This window comes from Lutra lutra, chromosome 8 (genome assembly GCF_902655055.1).
Source record: "Lutra lutra chromosome 8, mLutLut1.2, whole genome shotgun sequence".
In the NCBI taxonomy this organism is placed as follows: Eukaryota; Metazoa; Chordata; class Mammalia; order Carnivora; family Mustelidae; genus Lutra; species Lutra lutra.
Window position 1 is genome coordinate 29,452,585 of NC_062285.1, and position 27,760 is coordinate 29,480,344.

Genomic DNA, 27,760 nt, shown 5'->3' on the forward strand with positions numbered 1-27,760 from the left:
CATTTCAAACCAGTGTTATCTGAGGGTCAACTTTACAATGATTTTCATAAGGTTAACAGAAACCAAAGAAGATGTATATAGGTCCAAGGGACCTATATACATTAAAATTAAAATTAAAAATAAAAATACCTATGCCAAACATTCTAAAACAAACTAGAACATGAACAATACCTACCTTGTCATCAAGTTGTTTGTACAATTTAGCAATTTCTTCTTCACACTTCCTTCTTTCAGCATCAGTAAAGTTTCCAGTAACTCCAATTGTAGCTGCTGGTTTATCATTGGTAATAGTAATATCCTTATCTATTGCAAAAGCTTCCAAGTTGGCTTTCTCTTTGTCAAACTGCTCATCAATAGGCACTGTCTCTCCTAAAATAAGAGAAAGCATAGTTTAATAAACTATCCACCTGTTTAAAATGAATTAAATTTTATTCAATTTCAACAGCTCTCACCAACTTTATCAGCTCAGTCTGAGATTTGAGAAGTTGCAATTACTTTTGACTCACCTCCATCTTCTAAATCCAGTCACCAAATCTTACAAATTTTATTGCTTCCACCCTACTGTAGGAATCTTGCCATCTGTGACTACTATAGCTTCCAAGATGGCCTCTGTGCCTCTATTTATCATTACAGATAAAATTGGGATTTAAAAGATTTTATTAATTTGTAATTGATGATCCCTAATTCTTAAAAAGTAAAAATGGATATGTTTGTTATTTTTACTTAAATTTGTTATTAGTCTCAAATTTATAAAATAGCTTTACATTCATATTCAACAAACTCCAAATGACATATTCATAAATTATTACCATTACGCCATCGGTTGAGTTCATTTTCAAGCCATTGAATGGTATTCCGCAGGGTCTTATTTTTTTCCTTTTCTCTTTCATATTTCTTTTTCCACTGTTCTGCAGTTAATTCTACATTTACACAAACTGTGTTCTTAATTGTTTTGGCCCTAAGAGAAGTAATTGCAGAGAAAAAAAATGTAACTAGAATTAAATATTTTCAATTGATATCCACAGGTGTTACATATATATGAAGGGGTGTGTGTGTGTGTATATATATATGTATTTTTGGTTATGCAATTTGACTATTCTTGTTAATTATCTTTATAACTAAAATTTACAAAGAACCGTAATTACTATAGTGCTTATTCACAAGCTAAATAAATTTGTGTCAGTTCTCAAATTTGTGAATAGCTTAAAAAAAACAAACAAAAACAAAAAAACCTGATGAGGATAAAAAAACAAGGGCCCCTATTTTCCCAATTCATTTGCAAGGATAAATTAAAAAAAAAAAAATTACTGTTGAAGGTCAAAGATAAATCCCCACTACTGACTTTCCCAGGTTAAGCAATTCATATTTGGCTCTCCCATTATGTGAACCTATCACATATGTCAACAGGCTAATACAGGATTATATTTGTCAAGCTTTTCTTTATTATCTGATTTAAATGCTTATTTTCTTTAATGCTTAAAGTTCTCATATAAATTTGACTAAAGTTAACATTTGACTTTGATATGTACTAAAACTTAATTCAAATCCAAGGAGCTTTAAAAATGGAGCTTGTTACATTATCTCTCAATTAAAAAGTTGCCTAGCATATTACAAAATGCACTGATTTGAATAATACCTACCTGCATTTTCCTAGACTTAATAAACAAAAGACCTGTCATTTACACTTTGTATTTTAACAACTAACCTTTGACCAAACAGGAGTGTAGATTTTGTTTCAGATTCATTGTACGATGACGGAGAGCAGCAAATTACAATAGTGGTTCTACAGTTGCCACCTAATGAGTCTTGAAGGATTCTTGTCATTTTACTATCTCGATATGGAACATAGGTCTATGAACATAAAAAACATAGAAGACCAATGGGTTTCTAAGAAATAAAATTTGTGGAATATTTGTGCAGAAATATGTTACACTTTAAGTAAGTTACAAAGGGATTTTGGTTATTTTAACGATTAATATTAAGAGGTGAACTAAGATCTACATACTAATACTATAAATTCCTGTAAGACAACTAATTCACACACACTGATTCAAACACACTGAATCTTTCACTCAAACATCCGTGCATCTACACATATGGATCCCCAGAAGACAACAAGGAAAGAGAAGATGTGCACTCACACTCCCCTCAGCCAGAGCAGAAATGACATTGCCAAGAGCAGAAAGGGACTTGTTAATGTTCTTTGCTTCATCCAGCACAGCGCCTTCAGCTCCAGTTTTACTAACCTACACATACGATTTCAAAAGAATCAAACAAAATTTTAAGCTTCTTCAAAAAGTTGAGGTCATCAATAGCCAACAAACAACAACACGAAAACCTTCATGATTTTATTTGCCAAGTATTTATTCTAAGCTATCACTATTTCTTGAGCATTAGACTTCTGAGAACTTGGTCAAATAACTAGGTGCATGACAAGAATGTCAATAAAGAGATAACAAATTTTATTTCAAGTTTGTGCTCTTGAAAATAACAAATTTACATGTACATTTGCCATTTACTATTTATTAACCCCCTCTGCTTCATTAAAAAAGGGGACGCTTTTAACATTTGCTAAAGTATAATGTTGATATTGTAACTATTACAGACTGAATTTAAATATAAAAGCAAACTTCTTTTAAAAAGATGTGAAATATATATGTTAAAGATAGAATAGTATGTTAACAATATTGGCCAAAGAAACACCTCTCAGAATTCATAAAAATCAAAGACAGGCTTTGAAGGATGTGTTTAAGACCTAAGTAAAAGGGAACAGGCATATTATTTTAATCAGAAGAAAAATTAGCAAAATGGCCAAAATCATTACAGAGATCAATTATTAAAATATTTGAACTTATTTTAATTTTTGCATAAACTAGAATCAGATTGGTTTATGGTATAGTCTGTAATTATTAAATAATCAACCAAGGGAAAGAAAGGGGTACAACCAAACCAGAGAAGACTAATGGAGAGTTACCAGTTTTCACAGGGAGCCCACAGCCAGTATGGTAACAGGTATCAAAATTAAGGAAAAGGATACCTAATAAAATTTATAACAATATATGCTAAACAAAATTCTCAATAAAATCATACACCTTAAGTCAAAGGTAACACCTATTGACTGAACTGGACTATGGCACAAATGACAGTAATTTGGAACTGGTTAAGCATTGTCATCAAAGCTTTTAACTCTCAGAAATATTAGCAAATCCAATTTTATAGTTTTTAACATGTTAACAATGAATAATGTCCAAATTCAAGCAAAAGTTTTTAAAAATGCTTACGTATCTACCAGAATATAAAGATTTTACCTTTTCACTACCAGCTAAATCAACCAGATAAAGTTTTCCACTCAGCTTTTGTTCTGTTTGCGTGTTCTCTTGTTTTACATTAATAAGAAATATACTGTGACTCCTAGAGCTATGTTCATTCATATCTGCAATGAAATAACACAAACTATAAACAAACATGGCTTTCCCTTACTAATAATTTCTAAAGCATTACTTTACATAGAAATCTAATACAGTTAATCAACTTCATAAAGACATTTTAAGGCAGCTTTGTACCTTAACTAGTGTTAATAAACATCCTACTTACTTGTAACTGCTACATGTCTGTTGGACTTTCCTTCGTCAATGGTATCCATAACTTCATCTGGACTACATACAAAACGCTCTGTGCACCCCTATAAAATATTTTTTGAAGTATGTCAATAGCCTTAAAATTGTTTATCACAGGGCTTTTCTAAACAAGCATTCTGTATTATTTTATAAGTACCTTTACATAGGGAACTCGATTTTTATCTTCATGAACTGAAAGGTTGGTCTTTGAAACTGAAAAAGAAAAATGAAGAATATCAGCAACATTCTCCTCAACTCAAAAACTAGCTATGAAATAGCTTATTCAATTGATTGTTTCCTTTCCCAAGTGACCTAATAATAGATAAATTTTAAAAATACAACATATCGCTATTAAAAAAAGAGTGCAGAAACAGTAGGAGATTTAAATAGAAACTAATTGAGCAATACAGAATTTTAGGTCCAATGCAACCTCTACCACACACATTTGAAAATAACAATAACCCAGAGTGGTTTAATAGTCTGTCTGAGGGCAGTGAATCTAATTGACAGCTGACAGAAGACAAGGACTCACGACCTCTAACTGTAATTCAATTCTCTAATTACTACCTAAGAAACACAAACATGCATAAATATGTGCTTTAAGTAAGTTATTCAACAAGTCAAAAGCATTCAACTAACTTTAAAAGAACTTTAAAATATACCTGTTTCCTACAATTTAAGTCAATTTCATATAGGTCTCTTAGAAATGATTTCATATCGACTATTAAAAAAAGGTAACATGCTATTTTAAAATGCTAAGAGCAAAATTGTAACTTACCATCTAACAGGTCCCTTATCTTATCCAAATAAATTTCAAAATATGAAACCTGAAGGTAAAGAAATGAAGGAAAAAAGATTAAAATTTTAAAATAATTTATTCACTTGTTCATTAAAGTTAATGGGGTCCAGACTAGGGGACAGAGTTATCAACAACTCAGCCATAGCTCATGTTCTACCGGGAAGATAGGAACTCTCTAAACTGCTCATGTAACTAAATAGCAATTTCCATTATGTATCTTCATCTAAAATGAATTAGACTCATGAGAACAGTAAGAACCTTTGAGTTCAGGGCACCTGGGTGGCTCAGTCAGTTAAGCAGCTGCCTTTGGCTCAGGTCATGCATGATCCCAGGGCCTCAGCAGGGTGTCTGCTTCTACCTCTGCCTCCCTGCCCCCACCTTCGCTTGCAGTCTCTCTCTCTATCTTAAAAATAAAACCTTTACTAGAACAACAACAACAACAAAAACCTTTGAGTTTAGTAACAAACTCCTTCACTTTTATAGAGAAGGAGGTGAAGACAAAAAAGAGATTTTGTGACCCTGTTTAAGGTCATCTAATGGTATGAAGAACCCCAGTTTACTAACCCTAATGATCTTTCCACTGTAACTGTCCAAAGGACTTTTAAAATATTTTTTAAAAAGGAAGAACATTTATTATTTCTTGGAGTAAAATTATTCTAAGTGTAAAAAAGAACACAATCTTTCCCCAAGTCTTATACCTTAATATGAAATTCCAAATTTTCGTCCATGGAGTAAATGTAATTAAAAATATCTTGCACTATTCTTGGAATAATCCCCATGCCTTCTGGATCATGAAGTTTACCCTAAACAGAAAATGAAATGAGACTCAAAGAAATATGAATTAAAAGTAAAAATTTTCAATCTACAATTTGCAGTAAACAAGGGACAGTAATTTTAATTGTGGCCATTTTTTGGTGAAAACAGCTCTACAAATACCCCCCCAAAAAAATCCAATTCAAGTATTACACATTGGTAATTTAAATACTGCATGTCAACAATAAGGGTTACCAATGGTTCTAAGCCTTTTATTTTGGATTTAGATTATCCATGCTTGTGCAATAAACTTATTTTCGAAAGAGGTTTTAGTCTGTTTCTTCCCATGTCTTTATTGTTCCTTCAAGTCAAATCAACATAAATGCTAGAAATGTCTTTGTTCTCTGTAACTTTATGTAATAAGTAATATGAATTACACTAAAATAAGCAGTCACTTTAGACAGAATGCTCAGATAAATGATAAAAGCAGATGCTTTGTAGCAGCAGCATAAGATAACAAATAGGCTGTTTTCTAGATGAAAGTTTAGGCAGGACCACATCTTACTAATAACAGCACCAAAAACTGTGGAGACATTCTTATTAAAGAGTTGCAGATATTTGGAGAGAATTAATTGCTCTGAATAGAAATGAAAACATATGAAACATTTAAAATTTCAAATTTCCATTATAAACTAACAGGAAATTTCCATTAATTCTAAAGTGCTCATCTTTTGTGGTTATGCTAACAAAACAAAGTTAAGATAGGATTTCAAGTATATAATGTCATTATTTGAACTCTAGGACTGATTAGATTATAACAATGAGGTTATCTGTATATTATATGTACCAGAGAATCCAATAAAGAGTAAATATGTTTAAGCATGATAAAATAATTTCACAAATACACACTCTATTCCGCAAACTACATGGCAAGTACAGATTATAAAACGTTACCTCCATTGTGTGTGTCTTCCCAGAGGATGTCTGTCCATATGCAAATATTGTTCCATTGTATCCTTCAAGTACATCTATGAGAAAATAAGAGATTTTATACCTCGGGGGGATTTTTGTCCTCTAAAAAAGACTCATAAGAAATTACTTAAGAGTCTTAGAAAACACTGAAAAAATTCACATAGATATTATCATCCATGCATAATAAAATCTGCACAAGAAAATATCTGTGGGGGGGGCACCTGGGTGGCTCAGTGGGTTAAATAAAGCCTCTGCCTTTGGCTCAGGTCATGATCCCAGGGTCCTGGGATTGAGCCCCACATCGGGCTCTCTGCCTGCCTCTCTGCCTACTTGTGATCTCTGTCAAATAAATAAATAAAATCTTTAAAAAAAAAAAAAGAAAGAAAATAGCTGTGAGAAGAATGATGAAGAAGATTCAGATTTTCTTTACATGAATATGAAAGACACCATAAAAGTTGAAGTTTAGTTCATGAACGATTTATAAAGACTGAAGAGAAATAAGAATATATTAATAGTAATTTTCTTAGTGATGATCTACCTAAGCAATTACTTTCTCTCGAGCCCAGATTACTTTCTGTGGTCAATGAAACACAAATTTTAAATTCCATTGTTTATGATCATCTCTTACATAAGTGCACATCTCAAATGTCTTTACGTTGTATTCCAAAGCTTTATGTGATCTCAAAGGAAAAATTTTCTGCAAATTTACATACAGATATGAATTCATCTTTACAAATAGGATTGCTGATTAGTGGTTAACTGGTAGTTAAAGCTCACAAACCCATACAATAGTCCTCCTTATACGAGCATCAAGCCCAGGTGTACCTCAAAAATAAATTTTCAAAATACCTATGAAATTAAAAATGAAACTGTTCTAGCCCTGTATGTACTCCAAGATCTGTCTATAATATCTAAGTATCTTCCTTTACTAGGCTGAAGGGGAAAAAAAAAATACATAACAAGGTGACCTTTTGATTTTCAGTTTTCAGGGATTTGGTTTGTTCTGTTTTGGTTTTGTTGACAAAAAGGTACTATGAAATTACATTGTATTCCAGAGGAAGCCAAAGTAAAAAGAGAAGCCTCTGCTGGAAATAGCACATGCTAAGTAAATTAGTAAGCAGGCCAATTCTTTTTTAAAACTTATTATTTAAAAAAGAAAAAGAAGGATCTCAACACTGGGCACAACTAACTAGATATTAACAAATTTCCTATAGGCACATTTATTAATGAGAAAAAGAAGGTACTTATTTCTTTGGGAAAATTTTAAGAGAACTCAAATCACATTTAAAATAGGAGGCATTGGGGGTACATGGGTGGCTCAATAGGTTAAGCATCCGACTCGACTGGGCTCAGATCATGATCTCAGGGTTTTGAGATTGAGCCCCGCGTCAGCTTAAGACTCTTCTCTCCACCTCTAACCCCTCCCCCAACCCACCTTAAAAAAAAAAAAAAAAAAAAATAGGGCTCCTGGGTGGCTCAGTTGGTTGGGCAACTGCCTTCAGCTCAGGTCGCAATCTTTGAGTCCTGGGATCAAGTCCCACATAGGGCTCCCTGCTCGGCAGGGAGTCTCCTTCTCCCACTGACCTTTCTCCACTCGTGCTCTCTCTCTCTCATGCTCTCTCTCTCCCCCAAATAAATAAATAAAATCTTAAAAAAAAAAAAAAGATGGCACTGCAGTATTTCTGAACAAGAAATTATCTGGAGAACGAAGTATAGACCCTTTCCAATTCACTCCCTTTACACATAATTGTTCTCAGTATATCAATGTCATACCTTCTGCTTAAGGATGTTTTTATCAATCAAATAAAACCTAAGGAAAAAAATCCAAATTTTTGTTATATCCATAAAATACTGGTGGGTGAATTAACAAGTGACTCTCTCAAGATCAACATTTAGTAGCATATACCTATATTATAGTATAGGATATTACAGTATACCTGTGGTTATGTGAAACTATATGAGGGCATTACAGTAAACTACAGTATATTACAGTTAGGATATTACAGTATACCTGTGGTTATGTGAAACTATATTATATGAGGGCACCAAGGACAGCAAATGCATACATTTGTTTTGGGGACTTCAAGCATAACCTTAAAAATTTCACATGATTACAGAGATTATGGAATATTCAACATTCAAATACTTACTGAGCACCTGCCATGATCTACACTCCGCTCTTGGTGCAAGAGATATTAACAACAACATATTAGGCGATTTCCTAATGCCACATTATCACTAAGTAGTTTGACAAACACTTTTATCAATTAGGAAAATAATTTTTGCCTACCTTCAAATCCATCCCTGACTTTACTTTCTACACTGACTTATCCCCAACAAATCTAAACATACAGATAAAGGGAATACATTTTACAGTGTACATTCCTATAACCTCCACCAAGACTCTACCATTAACATTTTATAATTTTACTGTTTAATCATGTATCTATTCATTCATCTCATGTTTTAATGTATTTCAAAGTAAACTAGACTTCAGTACACTTTCACCTAAATACTTCACCATGCAAGTATCTTTAGGATTCATTTTCCAGTTTTATTCCTGAGGTAAAATTTATATACAATGAAATGTACCTATCTTAACCATGGATCTTTAGAAAAAATTATATTCATCTATTTGAAAATCCTAGAGAGCATACATCTATAATCAGGTAAAATTAGACACTGTTTGTCCTGCCTCTTGTTTGCCACCTCCACCATCCTTCCTCTTACACTGCTGTTTTGTGTTGGTCAAAATGATCAAATCTGACAATTTCACATTCAACTTCAGGTACACCATAATGTATGCTGTTACCCACATTTTGATACTCTTCTCATGTGGGTATGCCTTGGTCCATGTATCATCTCTACCTGGAAGGCAACCTCCTTTCCTTCCTACTCTGTGCATCCTTTAAGACTAGCTTAGACCTGGCTTTTTCCTCCAACCCAACTATATAAACCAGTCATCTCATTCTATGTGTTCTTACAGCATCTACATTTAAACATTATACTTATAGTTGCATATTGCAACTTTCAATTTACTTATCTGCCTTCTTCACCAGCTTTTAAACTCCTTGAGGCCAGGACTGTGCTTAACTCCTAGTACAGTGCCTGGCACTTAGCAGGAACTCAAATGCTTGCTGAATGATTATTGCCATTACTAACACAGAGCATCTTTCTAAAGCCTCCCTCCCTCTTTAAAATATACTTTTGCTGTTCTTGTGAGAAACAGAGATGGACAACTATGGGTATGTATTACTTCTCTCATACTTTGTAAAAAAGAAAAAACATTTAGTAAGCAAGACAAAAGCATAACACCTTAGAAAAGTCACCTCTCTCTCTGAACTTCCTCATGAGGAAAAGTCCTCATCAGCAAAGGGGAAGGCTTAATTAGGAGAAGGCTACGAAAATTAGAAGTCCTCATATAAAATTATTACTGCTAACATTTGAGAGCATACAATGTGCCAGGCTCTTATAATTTTTCATATATTAATGTATTAAATCCTCACCAGACTCTATGAAAGGTACTATTTGTAGTCCCATTTTATAGATGATGAAACTGAGAAAAGAGGTATTAATTTGCTCTACTTCCACAGCTAGCAAGATGGAGGTGGGATGCAGACCTAGACAATCTTGGTTTTAAGGACATACTTGTAACCACTGCACTGTACTATCAAGGAACACAGGAACTAAAATAAATATATGGCAGGCCACATCTGTAAAAATTAAAAGTAAATGCTGTGGCAGCCAGTTCAGGTCAGGAAGCTATGGTAGGAAATCTATGAAGACCTGGTATGATGAGGAATCTATGAAGGCCTGGTATGATGGGTAGCATACAGCAAGTATTGAATAAGTGACAACTACTTCATACATGGAAGTAAAAAGATATCACTCAGATTTGGAATTCACTAGAGAATACCAGTGGGTTAGCCTCATTCAAAATAAAGAAAACTTATCTAATGAAGCTACAGAAAGGAAAAAGGAATAGCTTTGTACATAATAAAGTTATATGTGTGTGAACATATACATATATATTCACATACACACAAACTTTTACAGAAATTTATGAAACAGTGCTTCGGCCAACTGACAGAGGAGCCCTGCCAGTACCAGTTGCTTTAGGTCAGCCTTGGCAGCTTGCTCATCAAATCTACATCCTCAGAAGAAATACCTACTCACCCATCATTTTGCTGATCGCTGCCTACCAGAAGTTTCTAACCTCGGTCTTCCAACAAGTTTGTTTGCCAATGACTGTCCCAACTCCACCCTGCCATGTTTTTAATTGGTTTCCCATCCTCAGACCTCACCAGGAACCCACCACTTACCTCATTTATTTCCTTAAATCTATGTTTATTTACTGGTAACTCCTCCACATTCATAATCTTGCCCTGGACAAGTCCCACTACCTACTACATCCAGTCTCCTCCAAAGTGGTAGAGAGCATTTGGATGGAGACAAAAGGAGAAGTCAGGTGATACTTTTCTAATATAAATTGCAAAGCTGCCACAGAAGCTGCAGACAGTGACAGAGCTTTCTACTACAATAGTTACTTGAACTCTAATTTTGTAGAGTGAAAACACTGTAGGCTATGAATTATCCCAAGTACGATTATTGTTGATTAAATCACGAAAGTAATTTCTTCTCCCGGAAGAGAAGAAACAAGCAGCAATTGGTATCTGTTGTGCTTGCTTCTTCATACCAGGCCCCGGGGAAAGTTCTTTTTCATGAATCCTCTTAAGTCTTCACAGACCCTTATTTTGCAAAACAAGAAACACAGACATAGAAAGGTTAAGTAACTTCCCAAAAGTCACAGAGCTAAGAAGTGGCAGAACCTAAATTCCAATCTAGGTTTATCTGATTTCAAAGCCTGTGTTCTTATCCACCAGCAAATAAAGGAACTGCTATTCATTGGGGCGCCTGGGTGGCTCAGTGGGTTAAGCCTCTGCCTTCGGCTCAGGTCATGATCTCAGGGTCCTGGGATGGATCCCTGCATCAGGCTCTCTGCTCAGGAGGGAGCCTGCCTCCTCCTCTCTCTCAGCCTGCCTCTCTGCCTACTTGTGATCTCTGTCTGTCAAATAAATAAGTTAAAATTTTTTTTAAAAAGGGAACTGCTCTTCAGAATTCAGTTCCAAACAGTAAAGCAGGAATTTGCTGTGAAGTAAAAGGACCTGAATTTTGAGGAGGGAAATTTCACTAAATGAATGACGTCATCTTAAAAATTGTAAACAGTAAAGAAATAGAACAGAAGGTAATAGAAACATGTACCTTAGGACTTTAGGACAACAGATTTCAAAGAGTTCTAAGAAAGGTAAGATATGAGACCATTATTATTATTATTTTTTTAAATATTTTATTTGTTTATTTGACAGAGAGCTAGAGAGTACAAGTAAGCAGAGCGGCAGGGAGAGGGGGGAGAGAGAGAAGCAGGCTCTCTGCTGAGCAGAGAGCCCGATGCGGGGCTCGATCCCAGGACCCTGGAATCATGACCCGAGCCGAAGGCAGCCACTTAACCAACTGAGCCACCCAGGCGCCCCGATATGAGACCATTATTAAGAGACTATGGGGCATGAGCTTTTTAAAATATTCAGAAAAAGACTAATGTCTGAGTAGACCTATACTGCCCAGAAAATAAAATGTTAACAGACAATATAAGACAGAGGGTATTCCCATTTTATTAACACCTTCTTCAATATTATACTGAAAATGAAACAACAGAATAAACACTGTCAAGAGAGACTTCAAGGCTGAGGTGAGTAAGATAATGAAAAGAACGGTTTTAAGTGATCTCAAGTTTCTAGTTATAAGAGAATATTTCATAGGTAAAAATTTCCCAGCTACCATAGCTGATTTTTAAAAGCCACGGAGAACAAAAGCAACAGAAGATGACTAACTTGTAAATGTTATATTCATTTTCAAAAAGGAAAAATGATAGATTATTTTTGGTACACCAAAATTTCACTGAGGAAAACCTACAGTTGAACCTCATTTCCTGTACCATGACTTCATAAAAGGACCCAAGTTTTTCATCATATTCTTGTTGACATGTTGACAAAACTAAAAACCAGTGAACTGTACAAGAGAATCTGAAGTTGGCTGTCTACCCAGTACAACTTTTAGAAGACTAGGTTAAAGACCACAGCCCATCAAGCATCTTATAAATGATTTAGAGTAATATTTTTCAAACAACAATGTCTATAAATAAGTTTAGCAGAATTTCAAAATCCTACTGGATTTGGATTAATTTCAATAATCCAAATATGCTGAGAGCCAACACATATCCCTAATAAGATAACCATAAAAACAAAACTCAAAATATAATCAAGAGCTAAAATGAACAACAGGGAATCCACACTTTAAAAGCTTAAAGTCAAGGGCCCCTGGGTGGCTCAGCTGTTAAGCGCCTGCTTTCAGCTCAGGTCATGATCCCCGGTTCCTGGGACTGACCCCCACATTGGGCTCCCTGCTCTGTGGGAAGCCTGCTTCTCCCATTCCCACTCCCCCTGCCTGTTTCCCTCTCTCGCTGTCTGTCAAATAAATAAATAAAATTAAAAAAAAAAAAAAAAAAAAAAGCTTACAGTCAAATTTTAAAAACTCCAATATTCAAGTATAGAACAGGGTTTAATGTTGGCTCCAACAGATGTAAAAAAGACCTTAAACACTTAAATTGCTCCTGAGCTCATGAATCAATACCTTAGTATTTTTTTTTTAAATATTTTTATTTATTTATTTGAGAGAGAGAGAGAGAGAGAGAGAGAGACAGTGAGAGAGAGCATGAGCGAGGAGAAGGTCAGAGGGAGAAGCAGACTCCCCGTGGAGCTGGGAGCCCGATGCGGGACTCGATCCCGGGACTCCAGGATCATGACCTGAGCCAAAGGCAGTCGCTTAACCAACTGAGCCACCCAGGCGCCCTACCTTAGTATTTTTTAAAAAGTAATGTAAAATCTTAGCTTGTACTGATGAAAAAAGTACATCGAAATACGAAGAATGTAATATAATTATGTTCTGTAACAGATCTACTTGGAAAACATTTTGATGTCTACAAACAAAAGATGACACTGCCTGTTCTTTTTGTTGCAATCATTTATAGAATCAAGTTAATTCTCCAACAGCTTCTATGAGTTTTTCAGCATCCAGTCCACTGTCTCTCACTAATACCATTCTTGTTCTAATTCTTTTTTTTTTATTTTATTTTTTTTTAAAAGATTTTTTTATTTATTTATTTGACAGAGAGAAATCACAAGTAGGCAGAGAGGCAGGCAGAGAGAGAGGAGGAAGCAGGCTCCCTGCTGAGCAGAAAGCCCGATGTGGGGCTCGAACCCAGGAACTGGGATCATGACCTGAGCCGAAGGCAGCGGCTTAACCCACTGAGCCACCCAGGCGCCCCTCTTGTTCTAATTCTTGATGGTTCCGGTGTCCATGTAGCAGATTCTACTAAAATACCTAGTTTTCTCCAGATGCCAACTAACCTCTAGACCTTTTCATTACTACCTACACTGCCTTCCTAATGTTAATTAAGTACCTACCTCCTATTATTCCTTCTAGTACCCTGATTTCAAAAAACATTCGAGGGGCGCCTGGGTGGCTCAGTGGGCTAAAGCCTCTGCCTTTGGCTCGGGTCATGATCCCAGAGTCCTGGGATCGAGCCCCACATCGGGCTCTCTGCTCAGCAGAGAGCCTGCTTCCTCCTCTCTCTCTCTGCCTGCCTCTCTGCCTACTTGTGATCTCTGTCAAATAAATAAATAAAAATCTTTAAAAAACAAACAAACTAACATTCGAGCCCACAAAGACTGTAACAAAGTAATCTTACCACTTCCTCTCACTGTCCCTCAAACCCATTCCCTCCACCTGTATTCTCCTTCCTCTCATTCACCTTAGATTCCATGGTTCACTATTATCATTCTCTTGATTCATCTTCAATTTTCTTGCCCTTCTCCCCCTTTTTTATAATCGCCTGGCAAAACCCCAACTAAGTAAATTCAGCTCTTCTGGCAGCTAACCTCAAGTGGGCCCTTGGCAATACTGCCACATTTCTTTAATCCATTCCCTCCTACTGCTAGACAACTTCACTCCTTCTCCTAGAACTGCCTACCCCATCTTCATTCTGGCTAACTTTGTACCCGTGATCATAGACAAAATGGAATATGAAGAGAATATCTGTATTTTCTTCCATCACACCTATAGACTTAGTTCTACCCAAAAACTCTACCTTTTCTCCTCTTACTGGATGAACTGTTTGTGCTCCTACTTAACCCTAACCTATTCACCCTTATACTGAATTCCATCCCCTCCACTCTAGGGAATGTTACAAGACAGGTTTTTGCCACAATCTAAGAAGTACCTTCTAACAATTAGAGCCGACAAAAAGTAGAATAAATTTTATCACAAAGTAATGGTATTTAACTCTAAGATCCCTTTGACAAAAGGGATTTATGTAGTAATTGGAAGTCCAGATAATCACTCACACCCTCTCGGCTCCAGGGTTCTATGGTTTAAGAAAGTATTAACTTGAAAAAGCTTAGTATAAATTAATAGTATTAACTGGAACGTACGCACTTTTCTCACCCTTGGTAACCTCTGTTAAATTCTTCAAGTGTTTTTTCTGTTGAACACAAGAGGAGTCTTTGGGGAAGAAAGAACAATGGAATGGAAGAATGACCAATTGCTACCATTTTCTACTACTTTTTAGAAACCCATTTAACCATTTTGTAATCATTCTCAAACTGCTGCATTTCCAGAACTGCTACCTTAAAAACTCTCTTGGGAATATCTAATAGAACTGCATCTTCCAAGAGCAAGTGTGTAATGCTAATATTCTTATACTTCCTTTCACTAAGTATTGTATATAAATTATATCGTGGAGGGGTGCCTGGGTGGCTCAGTCAGTTAATGAGCTGCCTTCAGCTCAGGTCATGATCCCAGGGTCCTGGATGAAGCCCCACATCGGGCTCCCTGCCCAGTGGAGAGCCTGCTTCTCCCTCTCCCTCTGTCTGCAGCTCTGCCTACTTTGTGCTCTCTCTGTCAAATAAATAAAATCTTAAAAAAAAAAAAAAATTAGATCATGGAATTTGAGCAATAATGTGTTTACTAATTGTATCTGATCTTTTCATTATTTAAACAACTGTCTTCTACAATTAACTAAAAAAAGGAAAAATGAAAAAATTGGGTAATGGGCAAGATCACAAAATTTTACTTATTGTTGAGACAACAGCATGTTAAATATATTTACCTTTAACAATCTTCTTTGCACAGTCATTATACACTTGCTCTTGAGAGGTGTTTGACTGGAACACTCGGTCAAATGCATATGGCTTGGACTGAAAAACAGAAACAAAGATTTCAACTACACAAAGTAAAGGTGAACGGACACTTCTAAATTCCTTTAAAGATGTCATCATATATTTTAACCTTCTAAATAGGGTACCTACTATATAAATTACTTCGTGTCACAGAATCTTGTGGAAAGGACCTTAAGGATCACAAAGTACAAATCCACTAGAATGAACTCCACAAAACCAAAAAGGTCTATTTTTGTCTTTGTTCTATTTCCAGGGCTTACCACTACTATAACAGGCACTCATATATTGCTGAGTGAATTTTATTTAATGACTGTCTACTCTGGCAAGTACTAAGACTATACCTTCAATAATATTATCATTTTGCTGATAAACTAGAATCCTGAAATGTAAAAAAGGTGTTAATGACAAAATTAAAATTTAAATTCAAATCTCCCACCAATTCAGAGCTCCCTCCACTACTCCCATTAGGCTTTTCATTTTACTGCAATAGCTTTTCAATCATTTCATTCATTTAAAAATTTTTATGGGATGCCCAATATACTAGACATACATCTCGCTGGAATGATGACCAAGACAGAGACATGCTTTAGTGGAGGTTAAGTAACAGTGGGACAGACATTAAGACAAATAATTAAGTGACTAGAATTCTGACTCATGCAACAGAATGCTATGAGAGCATATAAGAGAAGAACCTGAATCTGGGAGAAGGCAGAAGAATGCCAGGGAACCACTCTGGAGAAGGGATATTTAAGAACTGAAAAAAAAAGTAGCACCTAGCTCATTGCTTGCCTCTTCAATACTAGTCATGGGAGGGTGAGTGCAGGAAGTACCCTAGGTATTGGACGCATAAATCCTAAGGCAGAGGGCGCCTGGGTGGCTCAGTGGGTTAAGCAGCTGCTTCTGCTCAGGTCATGATCCCAGGGTCCAGGGATGGAGCCCAGGATCGGGCTCCCTGCTCAGCGGGGAGCCGGCTTCTCCCTCTCCCTGCTGCTCCCCCTACTTGTGCACGCTCTCTGTCAAATAAATAAATAAAACCTTTAAAAAAAAAAAAAAAGATCCTAAGGCAGAAATTAGGCTGCAAAATGCAAAATGCAACAAACCAAAAGTTAAGTTGGAAGTTATGGAGCAAAGCTCCAATGTGACAACACAGCGAAAAGGCAAATAATATCTTAATATTATTTTGAAAAGTTCTGACCTTGTGCGTCCCCTGAAAGGATCCTGAGGACTCATTTAAAGAACTGACACAGTCTGAAGTCGAGCCAGAGGGATGGAATGAAAAAAATTAGAGTATAGCATCCATGCAAGTCAAGGAAAAATTACTGAGGGAGTGATTGTGTCAAATATAGCTGTGAGGTCAAGGGAAAACTGAAAAATATCCATTTAAAAAGGTTAGAGTGGAAAGAGATTAAAAAAGAATGGGAAGTAGGGGCACCTGGGTGGCTCAGTTCTTAAGCATCTGCCTTCACTTCAGGTCATGATCTCAGAGTCCTGGGATCAAGCCCCATTGGGCTCCCTGCTCAGAGGGAAGCCTCCTTCTCCCTCTCCCAGCCCCCCCCCCCCGCTTGTGTTTCCTCTCTTGCTGTGTCTCTCTCTGACAAATAAATAAATAAATAAATAAATAAATAAAAAAAAAAGAATGGGAAGTAACTAAGTAGAGAAATCTGGCTGTGGGTCTAAAGACTTTTTTTTTTTTTTTTTTTTTTTAAAGGACAAGATCTGAGCAAGTTTAAATGTTGGCGGGAACAATCTAGTAAACTAAAAGAAAAAATAACATATATACATGTAAGAGGAGAGCAAGGAGGTCTAGTATTTAAAAGTATATGCTTGCTCTCTACCCTTTCTTAAAGGAAAGGAAGGAAGCTAGACCTTAAATACAAAACAATCATGACCATCCAAAAAATCCTTAACTTTATAGAATACTTCCTAGGCCTCTGATAAAAAAGACCTTACTTTTTAGGAATTATGCTTCACAATCTCCTTCTCCAAAACTTGGAATAACAGTTAAAATGAAAAGTACAATGAAACAGATAGTCCTAAATGGCTATCCAAAATCATTAATAATTCTCCTTCCCTTTGCAGCTTCCCATTACATAGGCTGGGAAGCTAACTACCTAACAGCCTAGTCTCCTTGCAACCAGTGGCCACATGACCCATTTTTGGATACTACAAAGTGATGGTCTGCTGAGGGTTCCTGGGAAAGGGTTTTGTTTTTTTGATAAAAAGGACCATCTCAGCTGTAGCTGCCCTTTCTCCTTTCTGGAATGATGGAGCTGTAGCATCCATCTTAAAAACATGAAGAAAAATCAATAGCTTAAGGATGACGATAGATAACAGAGTCAGTAAGCAGCAGCACTAGGGGCCTATCTCCAGACTTTTAACATGTGAGAATAATAATCTCTTATTTAAACCACTATTTGTTGTTTGTTTGCCCTCTGCAGCAGAAAGCATTGTTAAAGGATATACTATGATGACTTCACTTTGGCATCAACTAAAAGTTGGCATCTTAATGTCTGACTATTCTTTGCCTATAAGACAAACATAAAAGTGTCCTTTAAAAAAAAAAATAGACTGATTGATTTATGTGGCAGAGAGAGAGAGACAGGCAGACAGACAGACACACACAGAGAACACAAGCAGGAGGAGCCAGAGAGGAGAAGCAGACTTCCCACTGAGCGGGGAGCCAGATGTGAGACTCGATCCCAGAACCCTGGGATCATGACATGACCCGAGCCAAAGGCAGCCACTTAATGACTGAACCACTCAGGCACCCCTAAAAGTGTCCTTTTTCTAAAAATCTACAAAGACATTAACCTTCAATTTTATAGGTGCAACTAAAAAAGAGATAATCTATTCTTTTAGTGATTATACAAGACGTATTTGTGATAAACAATTTTTAAAACACAAGTACATTCAAAATAACAATCAGCAGCCAGAGATAAACCACACTAATTTTTTCTATGTGAAAAGAAAATAAATTTTCCTCTTCATGTATCCAGCAAACATTTATTTAGCACCTGTAAGGTATCAGACATTGTAAATGAGTAAAAGAATTTTAGAAATGTTATTTAATTAGTACAGACTATAGGGTTCAAAGAACAGAAAATAAGACTGGGTAGAATCTTGGAATATACGGCTCCTGGGTGGCTCAGTCAGTTAAGCATCTGCCTTTGGCTCAGGTCATGATCCCAGGGTCCTGAGATCAAGTCCTATGTCCCTGGAATCAAGCCCTGCATCAGGCTCCCTGCTCGACAGGGAGTCTGCTTCTTCCTCTACCCTTCCCCCTGCTTGTGCTTTCTCTCTCTCAAATAAATAAATAAAATCTTAAAAAAGAAAAAAATCTTGAATATAAAGCTAAGAAACTGTGTAATATAGAATCAACTACAAGTGGTTCAGTAATGTTAACAGAACTGAAATGGAAACAACCTCTAGCATTAAAGAACTCACGAACTGGCAGAGTCAAGAACAGACTGCAACTAGCCAAAATACACATTTAATAAAAATGCATAAAAATATACTATGAAAATATACTATAATATATTATGAAAATTTAAAAAATGATTAACTCAAACTGTGCTTGCAAGAAACAAATTAATCACTAGAAAATAGGCAATTTAGGCAATAGCATGAAGACAACTGCATCCTTCCAAAAGAAATAATAACATACTTAAATAAACATTTAATAAATATAAAAAACAAACACTACTGAGCTTGAAGTTATCCCATTATTACATCAGTAAAAAGAGTGGTCATAAACCATTTAGAAAGAAATATACCAAAAATAATGGGTAACAGAGACACACCCAGGTAGCTCAGTCAATTAAGCATCTGCCTTCAGTTGAGGTCATGATCCCAGGATCCTGGGATCGAGTGAGTCCCACATCTGGCTCCTTGCTCAGCGGGGAGCCTGCTTCTCCCTCAGCCTGAGGCACTCCCTGCTTGTGCACATTCTCTGACAAATAATTAAAAAAAAAAAAAAAAAAAGAAGGTAACAGTAAAACTTGCCTAAAAAGTACTTTATGCAGGTGTTTACTATGGCATTCCTTATGGCAAATATGCAAACTAAAAAATAACTAAGCTGGGATTAACTGTTTTTATATCACTGTTGAATCAAAAATTAAGTTGACAAAAATCTTTTAATTCCAAAACTAAACTATAATTTTGGTATGTAAGGTAAATGTTTAATTAGAGATCTAGTCATGAAATTACTAACTGATAATAGCTTCCTGGAATGAAAAACAAGACTTATGAAATATAAAAATTACTTCTAATAGTCTACAATTAAGGGACATCTCTTAACCAAAACTTTTCAAATAAATTAAAGAAAGGAAAACTCATGATCTGGACATCCGTATCTTAAAAACCTGGTTCTCGGCCTTGAAATGTATATTATGTAGTCTTATTTCTATGAACCTTCAAAGATACTTCAACTCATAAAATACATTCACATCTGACAGGCTTCAAAGGGACAAAACCAAATAGGAATAAGCTTATTTGAACTGCAACCATAACTTAGATTTTTTTTTTTTTCTTTTTAAGATTTTATTTTAAAGTAGTCTCTATGCCCAACATAGGGCTTGAACTCACAACCTTGAAGTTAAGAGTCACAAGATCCACTGACTGAGCCGGCCAGGGACCCTATATCTTAGATTTCTTCTTCTTCTTCTTCTTTTTTTTTTTTTAGAGATTTTTATTTGACAGAGAGAGATCACAAATAGGCAGAGAGAGACAGGGGAAGCAGGCTCCCCGATGAGCAGAGAGCTGGATGCGGGGCTCGATCCCAGGACCCTGAGATCATGACCTGAGCCGAAGGCAGAGGCTTAACCCACTGAGCCACCCAGGCGCCCCTATATCTTAGATTTCTTAAGTGAAGTGGTTCCTGTCTATATCTGGAGAGACCAGGCTGAACACCAAATCTGTTTATAAAGGTCACCCTCCTAGCAGGAATATACCTTTCTCTGGAATTCTGAATAGTGACCCTTGGATCACATGGGATTGTATCTTACCAGACTTTGCTTAGTCTGACAATGATTGGTAGTTAACATACCACAATTGTACAGGTATGCGATGAGGGCTTCTCTCTCTAAGATTTATTTGAGAGACAGAGAGCCCGCCTGTGCATGCATGCACATGTGCGAATGCTCATGCTACCTGGGGGAGGAGCTGGGGCAGAGAACCTTGTGGAGCCTGAGGCAGAGCTCAATCTTGGGACCCAGGAGATCATGACCTGAGCTGAAAACAAGAGCCAGCTAGGCTGGCTTCTTCTCTTTTAATTTTCACTCTATGGTAATGAGGATCAAACACCATAACATCGTTCATCTGAAAAGAGAAATCCTGTTGAGCTATAGACAAGGAACTAGACAAGATGATCTAATTAGGTTTTACTTTCCTTTAATTTCAATGAACTGCAACAGCCTGTGGTTGGTTCTGACAGTCTCTTCGGTATACCATATAAGGAACCATGATTGGTCAAGGTACTTAACAATACAAATATGCACACTCCACTTTTACAATGCATAAAAGAGTAACTTTTTTATTGATTTTTTTTTTTCCTGGAGTTTTCAGCAGGCTTATTTCAACTACATAAGGTGTTACTCTTGTCCTCTTTTGTGGATAACAAGTTCTCTTATCTAAAGCAAATTCTATTTTTATCAATTAAAGGTTTTCCTTAAATAATTCACTTATTTCATTTTTGTGATGTGGTATTTATACCTCTTCAACAAGCACTTAATTACCCAAAAAAGGTGTATAAAGACTGTAAAACATAGAGAAACACTACCGGATTACAAGATTTGCCTGCCACAGGATCATATTATATTAAAGCCACTAATGTAACAGGAATAAAAAGTTTGGACAAAAGTGAACTTAGATGAAAATGAGAATCCTTAGAAATTATTTTCTACAGGAGCACAGACTATATCTATAATTCGATCACATTATAAACTACTTACCCTTTTACATTTTGATTTAATCAGAAGATTGTACACAAAATGTTTTAAGATCACGTTTAAAATAATTTAGTTTTAAATGCCACATTGCAGCAATTCTTTCTTAAAACTGTTCATTTGGAATCAGGATCCAGTAAAATGAACAAAACAAATCTAGAGATTTTTAAAATTTTAAAATTTCACTCTCCCAGCTATCCCTCATAAATTTTCAACAGCCTTTGAAAAAATTCATTAAAAAAATTGAGACGTCTTGTAACCAATAACTTAGTATGTGCAAAAGATTAGCTTTTGAAAATAATGAAGTAAACATGCTGCCTTACATTTCTTAAGGCTAGGTGACTGCCTTATTTCTGCTTAAACTTAAAAAAAAAAAAAAAAGACTAAAAATGCTTACCAGTTTACCTAAAGGCCAACTGTTTATTACAGATTCACAACTCAATCACTTATCCATTATTTCTATTACCATTTACATTTATTTACATTGTTCAGGAAACTTAAATAAGAACTTATAAGAACTTTATTCAAAGGAAACAACCTAAAATACAAGTGTGCTTACTGTGGTAACTGTTTTCTTTTAACTCTTTCCTCCTATGTCTTATTTGGGCAGAAAGCTGCCTTCTCAATGTATTTTGGGAATCTTATCATTCCAACAAATGAATCTTGGTAATACTTATAGATTTGCTTAAACACACACAAAAATCTGCAAAAATAAGATATTCTTTATACAAGTCTAAAAGGAAAATCGTTTTGATGTATCAATCACTGTTGAGCAGCTAAATAATCACAAAAACTATGAGAAACTAGTAGCCAGTTTGCCAACTAACCCAGGCCTTGCAAGCTTCCTCTGATTCCATGTCAGAGATATCCTAAAGGAAAAGGATGACTACTGTGCTTAACTTCGTAGTGTTACCAATGTCATTTATCGTTTTTCTCATGAACTTGTTAACAAAAAAGCCAGCCCACAGTCTTCACACAGTAGTAGCTGGCAGTTGTTGGTAATCTAATGACTTCTTTGCCAAAGGCCTACAGAGCAACAAAGAGCTATGACATTCAATTTCTAAAGCTGAACTTTGCAAACTTTCACATAAAAATTCTTAAAAGGACTTCAATCCTGTCTTGTATGTCAATGCTCTTCACCATCAATGTCCCATCTCCTATGACCCCCTTTGTCGTTTTTCCAAACTAAACTGTGCAAACAATATGCTAAATATGGAATGCCATCAGAGAAAAAAAAAATTAACATTTAGATTTTGTACCATGATAGCAACATAGAAAAAATTCTGCCACAATGGCATTACCAAAAAAGATAGATTTAATTATTTTAATCACAATTCACTGTTCTGTAAGCAGTGTCGTACTACCCATTTTAACCTTCCTGAACTGGGGTTGTAAAACATTTGCAGACACCTTTCAATACCAGAGATCAGACCTAAAATAAAATAAGTTAAAAAAAAAACAAAAACAAAACAACCTTACATTCTGGTTTCCCTGACAATAATCGACCAACTCTGGTCATGTTTTATACCACAAAGGACACTATTTCTCCATCCTTGAGATTTATCAAAATCCATTTTTCTTCAAGGTAGAAGTAGGGATCCAGTACTAACAAGAAATCCAATTTACTGATCAACTTTATTTTCTTTTTAAAGCTTGCGTCTGTAATACCCTGATACAAAGTTAACACTCATTGCTATACTGCTACCCCATAAAACCCAGTAAGAGTATATAGGTCATTCTGGGCACCTATTTGACCCAGTCTGGGTTGGCCAGATCAGCTAGAAAACTGAAGAAAATTGATCACTCCTATTTCAAAAGAGAACTCAGTCTTTTTACAGTCGTCGATTCGCAATTTTTAATAGTTAACATGAGCATTCATTCATCACTCAAAGGACGGGTGGGTGAACGTAAGAGATACAGGTATATTTGTAGTCGTTCGATAATTTTTCCTCCTCCCGAGAGAGAAATATGGTTCATCACGTAGCTGTGTCTTCTGTTTCTATACAACTAGGTATGTTTACTACTTAAGGTACCGTAGGGCTGGTCTTGAACCTCAACATTTCTAGCTGAACTTTAATCCTGCACGTGTTACAAATGGTAAACTCGGGGGTAGTCCAAAACACCAACAGCAAGTGCGCACATACAAGCAGAAACGTACGCAAATATGCACTAAACTCTCCCGGGACAGTTCCTCCAGCGCCCCAGGTGGGGGAGTGTCCCAGACGGAGTACCAGGCGCCTCCCTTCTCTCGGCACTTAAGACCGGGTGAGGGCGATCCAGGAACACCCGTGGAGCTGCGCAGTCTCCCTCCCCAGGGTTATTTGAACCGGCAAACTCTACCGGGGGGCGGGGTTGGGGACACCACTCTCGTTCTCAATTCTGCACCCCGCCACTTCCCAAAACTCCGGGCCAGCCAGGCGCAAAGAAGCGGGACAGAGGGTGGGGACCGGGGTCACTCACCGCAATCATGACCGTGTCTTCTCCCTGAAACTTGGCGATGTACTTATCGCCGCGGTTCACCTCAGACTCGTTGAGAGGTCTGAAGCGACACATCACTTTGATGTTGCACTCGGCCGGGTCCGCCATCTTCCTCGCTGCCGGGGCCGGAGGCCGGGAGCCACTCCCCGCCGCTCAGTCTGGAAGGAAGCGGGCCCGAGCTGAAAGTAAGGGTCGCGAAGGCCGAGAGAGTCAGCAGTCTGCAGCGCCGCGCTTCCCCCGGCGGGAGTGGCCGGGAAACCCGGACTCGAAGCACCGGCGCCGGTAGCCGTCGCCCTGAAGCTCACTTCCGATCCATCATGGCAGCCATGGCGGCGGCGGCACGGGTTGAAGAGTCCGCGGCTCCTCAGCTCTTCTCTCCTCGGCCTGGGCAAACTACAGGGGCTCGAGAGGATTCCAGACCCCGGGAAAGTCGCCCCCTACTTCTTCGGAGACAGCAGGCCGGGCACACCTTTTGCCCGCCCGGCTGTCCGCTCGCCGGCTCGCCGGCAGCCGCCCGATCACTCCTGAGGCCGCAGACCGGCGACTGGGCGTCGGGATGGGCGGCGCGCGAGGAGCACGGCGCAAGCGCGGCGGGTCCCGGCTCCCTGACAACCAATCCGCGTCCGCGCCCGACCGCGCCGCCGCCCTGCCGCCACTCTTCGCCCAGGGGTCGCGGATTCAAGTTTTACCCGACGCTCGCTGCGGGAGGTGCCTTCCGTTACCGCGCTGCCTGATCTGAGCGCAGAATTTCCCTGAGCGAAGGCAGACGCGCTTAGCTTTCTTTTTTTCAGGGGTCAAGGGACTTGTTAAAACTTACGTTGTAGTTTATTTAAATACAGTACTATATTCCTAATAAGGAAGTGTTTGCTTTCTATTTGGTCTGGAGATAAAATTGGTTCCTAGTCCATCTTATTAGAGCGCCTTGCCAGAGAAAAGATATGAATGAAGGGTGACGCATGGCTCTCTAGTTGAAGCGGTTACTATTTCCTGAGAGAGTGGGCTGGCGAGTCAAGAAAGAAAAAGGAAATTTATCCTAAGGAATGAAGAAGAGCACTTAACAAAGGTGAAAAGTAGGGTGAGCGGGGAAAGGCCCTCAGTCAGAGGTCCCACTTCTCTGGTAATAAATACATGGAACTCAACCCCGGAGGAATGACTGACCTGAGTCATTCCTGGATAAAAGGCTTGGATAAATTTGTGGATTACATGTCTAAGGGAAACCACTCAGCCGCTGAAGTGGTTTTTTAGAAAGGTGGATACCATAATGGCTCTCAACTGGAAGTCGCTCTGAGGTACTGTGAAAGGAGAACTGCAAAGACAATCAGGAACCCTTCGTCTGGGTCTCAATTATAGTTTGTAAAAAGAATGATTGCATTATAAAAACCTCCAGGGTTTTCAGTCTTCGCCCAAGACATACCTCCAGAAGTTAACCCATAGCTCAACAGATAGAGGTTTGTTGATCCACAGCAATAGAGAGCTCACAACTGAGGAACTGGGGGGCAGCTCACCAAAGGAAAAGATGGAGTTACACAGCTCTGGAGGAAGTGTGGAGTTAGGGCAAAATTTTGATGAAGTTGTGTTTCAGTAGGTTCTAAATAAAGCAGAGCGTTGACATCACGTCTAGACTACAAGTGGACCTTAGGTCCTGTTTCCCTGGGAACTATACAAAATGAAGGCAGATGTGGAATGTTGTCTTCAGAAACCCCTGTCCCAAAGCTCTGCACCTGGCTTGAGAGTCAATCGAGGCTGCTTCTCTAGGTCTTAGATCCTCCAAGCAAGGATGTTTTGTTTATACTGATAAAATTTCAAACAGTGATTCTGATCGTCTATAATTTTAGAGAACAAAGTTTTCAGTGAACAAGAGAATAGCAGTCACTCAAAGAAGGAGGTCGTGGCACGTGGGCCACTAGTTTTCTACCTTTGCTGCAGGATCTTTTGAACACCCTCTCCTCTTCCCTCTGCTCTTTTCTCTGAGCCCATTTCTTCAACAATTGCTTGACTCTCTTATCTTCTTATTTACAGACCTGACATTCCCATCTCTCTAGCTGCTTACAGGCTACCTTGTTTAGGATGCATTACCTTAATGTCAAATTTGACATTCCAGAGACCAAATTAATTATCCTCTTCTTCTTGCCAATACTCAGTTCAACTTTCCAGTTTGATTACCACCCTCAGCATTCTTCTGCACTTCCAGGTTAAAGCAGTTCCAGTCACCTATCACTCCACTATTACTTCATCTTCTATACATGAAGAATAGAAATATGGTAGTCTGTCTCTAAAGTCCTTCAGCTTCTATTCCAGCATGTCCATGTGTCTTCAGCTCAGAAGATCTGGGGAATTATTGGTCCAGAGCAGTGATTTTCAAATTCTCCATGGTGTAGGGGTTCCAAAAAAGTGACTCGAGATTTCATGATATTGGGAAGGAAAGGAGATTGATGGAAGGGCCAAGGAATTAGGCTCTGGAAACATCTGCTGTTCAAGGCACTTCAGTTGCAACTCTTGCCTCTTCCTTCCTTCTGCACAGCAGATATGGAAGCTCAGACTTTATGAAAACAAAATCCAGAAAGGGAAGTGTCTTGCAAGAGCCTTCTGCTTTCAGATATGACATACATAACTTCTTCCGGGCAAGGAAGCATAAAGAGCCCGACCCTGCACAGGACCAAGAAGGAAAGAAATACTATGTGAAAAACAAAATATTTCTAAAAGTTGTCCTGTCACATTAGTGAAGAATAGTGGTTTTAAGCAATGGGCTTTAAGAATTATTTTCATAGGGTCCCCTTGGTGGCTTAGTCAGTTAAGTGGCTGCCATCAGCTCAGGCCATTACCCCAGTTTTTTTTTTCTTTTTTAAAAAAATATTTTTATCAGCATATAATGTATTATTTGCCCCAGGGGTACAGGTCTGTGAATTGTCAGGCTTACACACTTCACAGCACTCACCATATCCCATACTATCCCCAATGTCCATAACCCAACCACCCTCTCCACAACCTCCTCCCCCAGCAACCCTCAGTTTGTTTCGTGAGATTAAGAGTCTCTTATGGTTTGTCTCCCTCCCAATCCCATCTTATTTCATTTTTTCCTTCCCTATCTCCCAACCCCTACCAACACTCTACCCCAACACTCTACCTCTCAAATTCCTCATATCAGGGAGATTATATAATTATCTTTCTCTGATTGACTTATTTTGCTCAGCATAATACCCTCTAGTTTCATCCATGTAGTTGCAAATGGCAAGATTTCATTTCTTTTGATGGCTGCATAGTATTCCATTGTGTGTGTGTGTGTGTGTGTGTGTGTGTGTGTGTGTATACACACAACGTCTTCTTTATCCATTCATCTGTTGATGGACATCTAGGTTCTTTACAGAGTTTGGCTATTGTGGACATTGCTGCTATAAACATTCTGGTGCACGTGCCCCTTCGGATGACTACATTTGTATGATCCCAGCTTTTTGAGGAAACTCCATGCTGTTTTCCACAGTGGCTGTACCAGTTTGCATTTCCACCAACAGAGCACAAGGGTTCCTTTTTCTCCACATCCTCACCAATACTTGTTATTTCTTGAATATTTGATTTTAGCCATTCTGACAGTTATGAGATGATATCTCATTGTAGTTTTGATTTGCATTTCCCTGATGATAAGTGATATTGAACATCTTTTTATGTGTCTGTTGGCCATCTGTATGTCTTCTTTGAAGAAATGTCTGTTCTTGTCTTTGGCCCATTTTTAAATTGGCTTGTTTGTATTTTGGGTGTTGAGTTGTATAAGTTCTCTAAATATTTTGGATACTAACCCTTTATCATTTGCATTTGTCATGTCATTTGCAAATATCTTCTCCCATTCAGTAGGTTGCCTTTTAGTTTTGTTGATTGGTTCCTCCACTGTGCAGAGACTTTATTTTGATGTAG

At 37.7% G+C, this 27,760-nt stretch overlaps 1 protein-coding gene across 1 annotated transcript in view; it reads right to left on the minus strand.

Annotated features, from left to right (window-relative positions):
- Positions 1-23,970, minus strand: part of KIF5B (kinesin family member 5B) — a 46,695-nt gene extending 22,725 nt beyond the window's left edge. Inside the window, exons 1-12 of the mRNA XM_047741028.1 lie at positions 23,837-23,970; positions 15,365-15,452; positions 6,124-6,197; positions 5,115-5,219; positions 4,396-4,444; positions 3,775-3,830; positions 3,595-3,682; positions 3,309-3,433; positions 2,142-2,246; positions 1,706-1,851; positions 810-958; positions 176-369 (exon numbers count right to left, since the gene is read on the minus strand). Coding sequence (XP_047596984.1) covers positions 176-369; positions 810-958; positions 1,706-1,851; positions 2,142-2,246; positions 3,309-3,433; positions 3,595-3,682; positions 3,775-3,830; positions 4,396-4,444; positions 5,115-5,219; positions 6,124-6,197; positions 15,365-15,452; positions 23,837-23,962 — 1,305 coding nt within the window. The 5' untranslated portion in view covers positions 23,963-23,970. The remainder of the gene's footprint in view (positions 1-175; positions 370-809; positions 959-1,705; positions 1,852-2,141; positions 2,247-3,308; positions 3,434-3,594; positions 3,683-3,774; positions 3,831-4,395; positions 4,445-5,114; positions 5,220-6,123; positions 6,198-15,364; positions 15,453-23,836) is intronic.
- Positions 23,971-27,760: the final 3,790 nt, after the last annotated feature.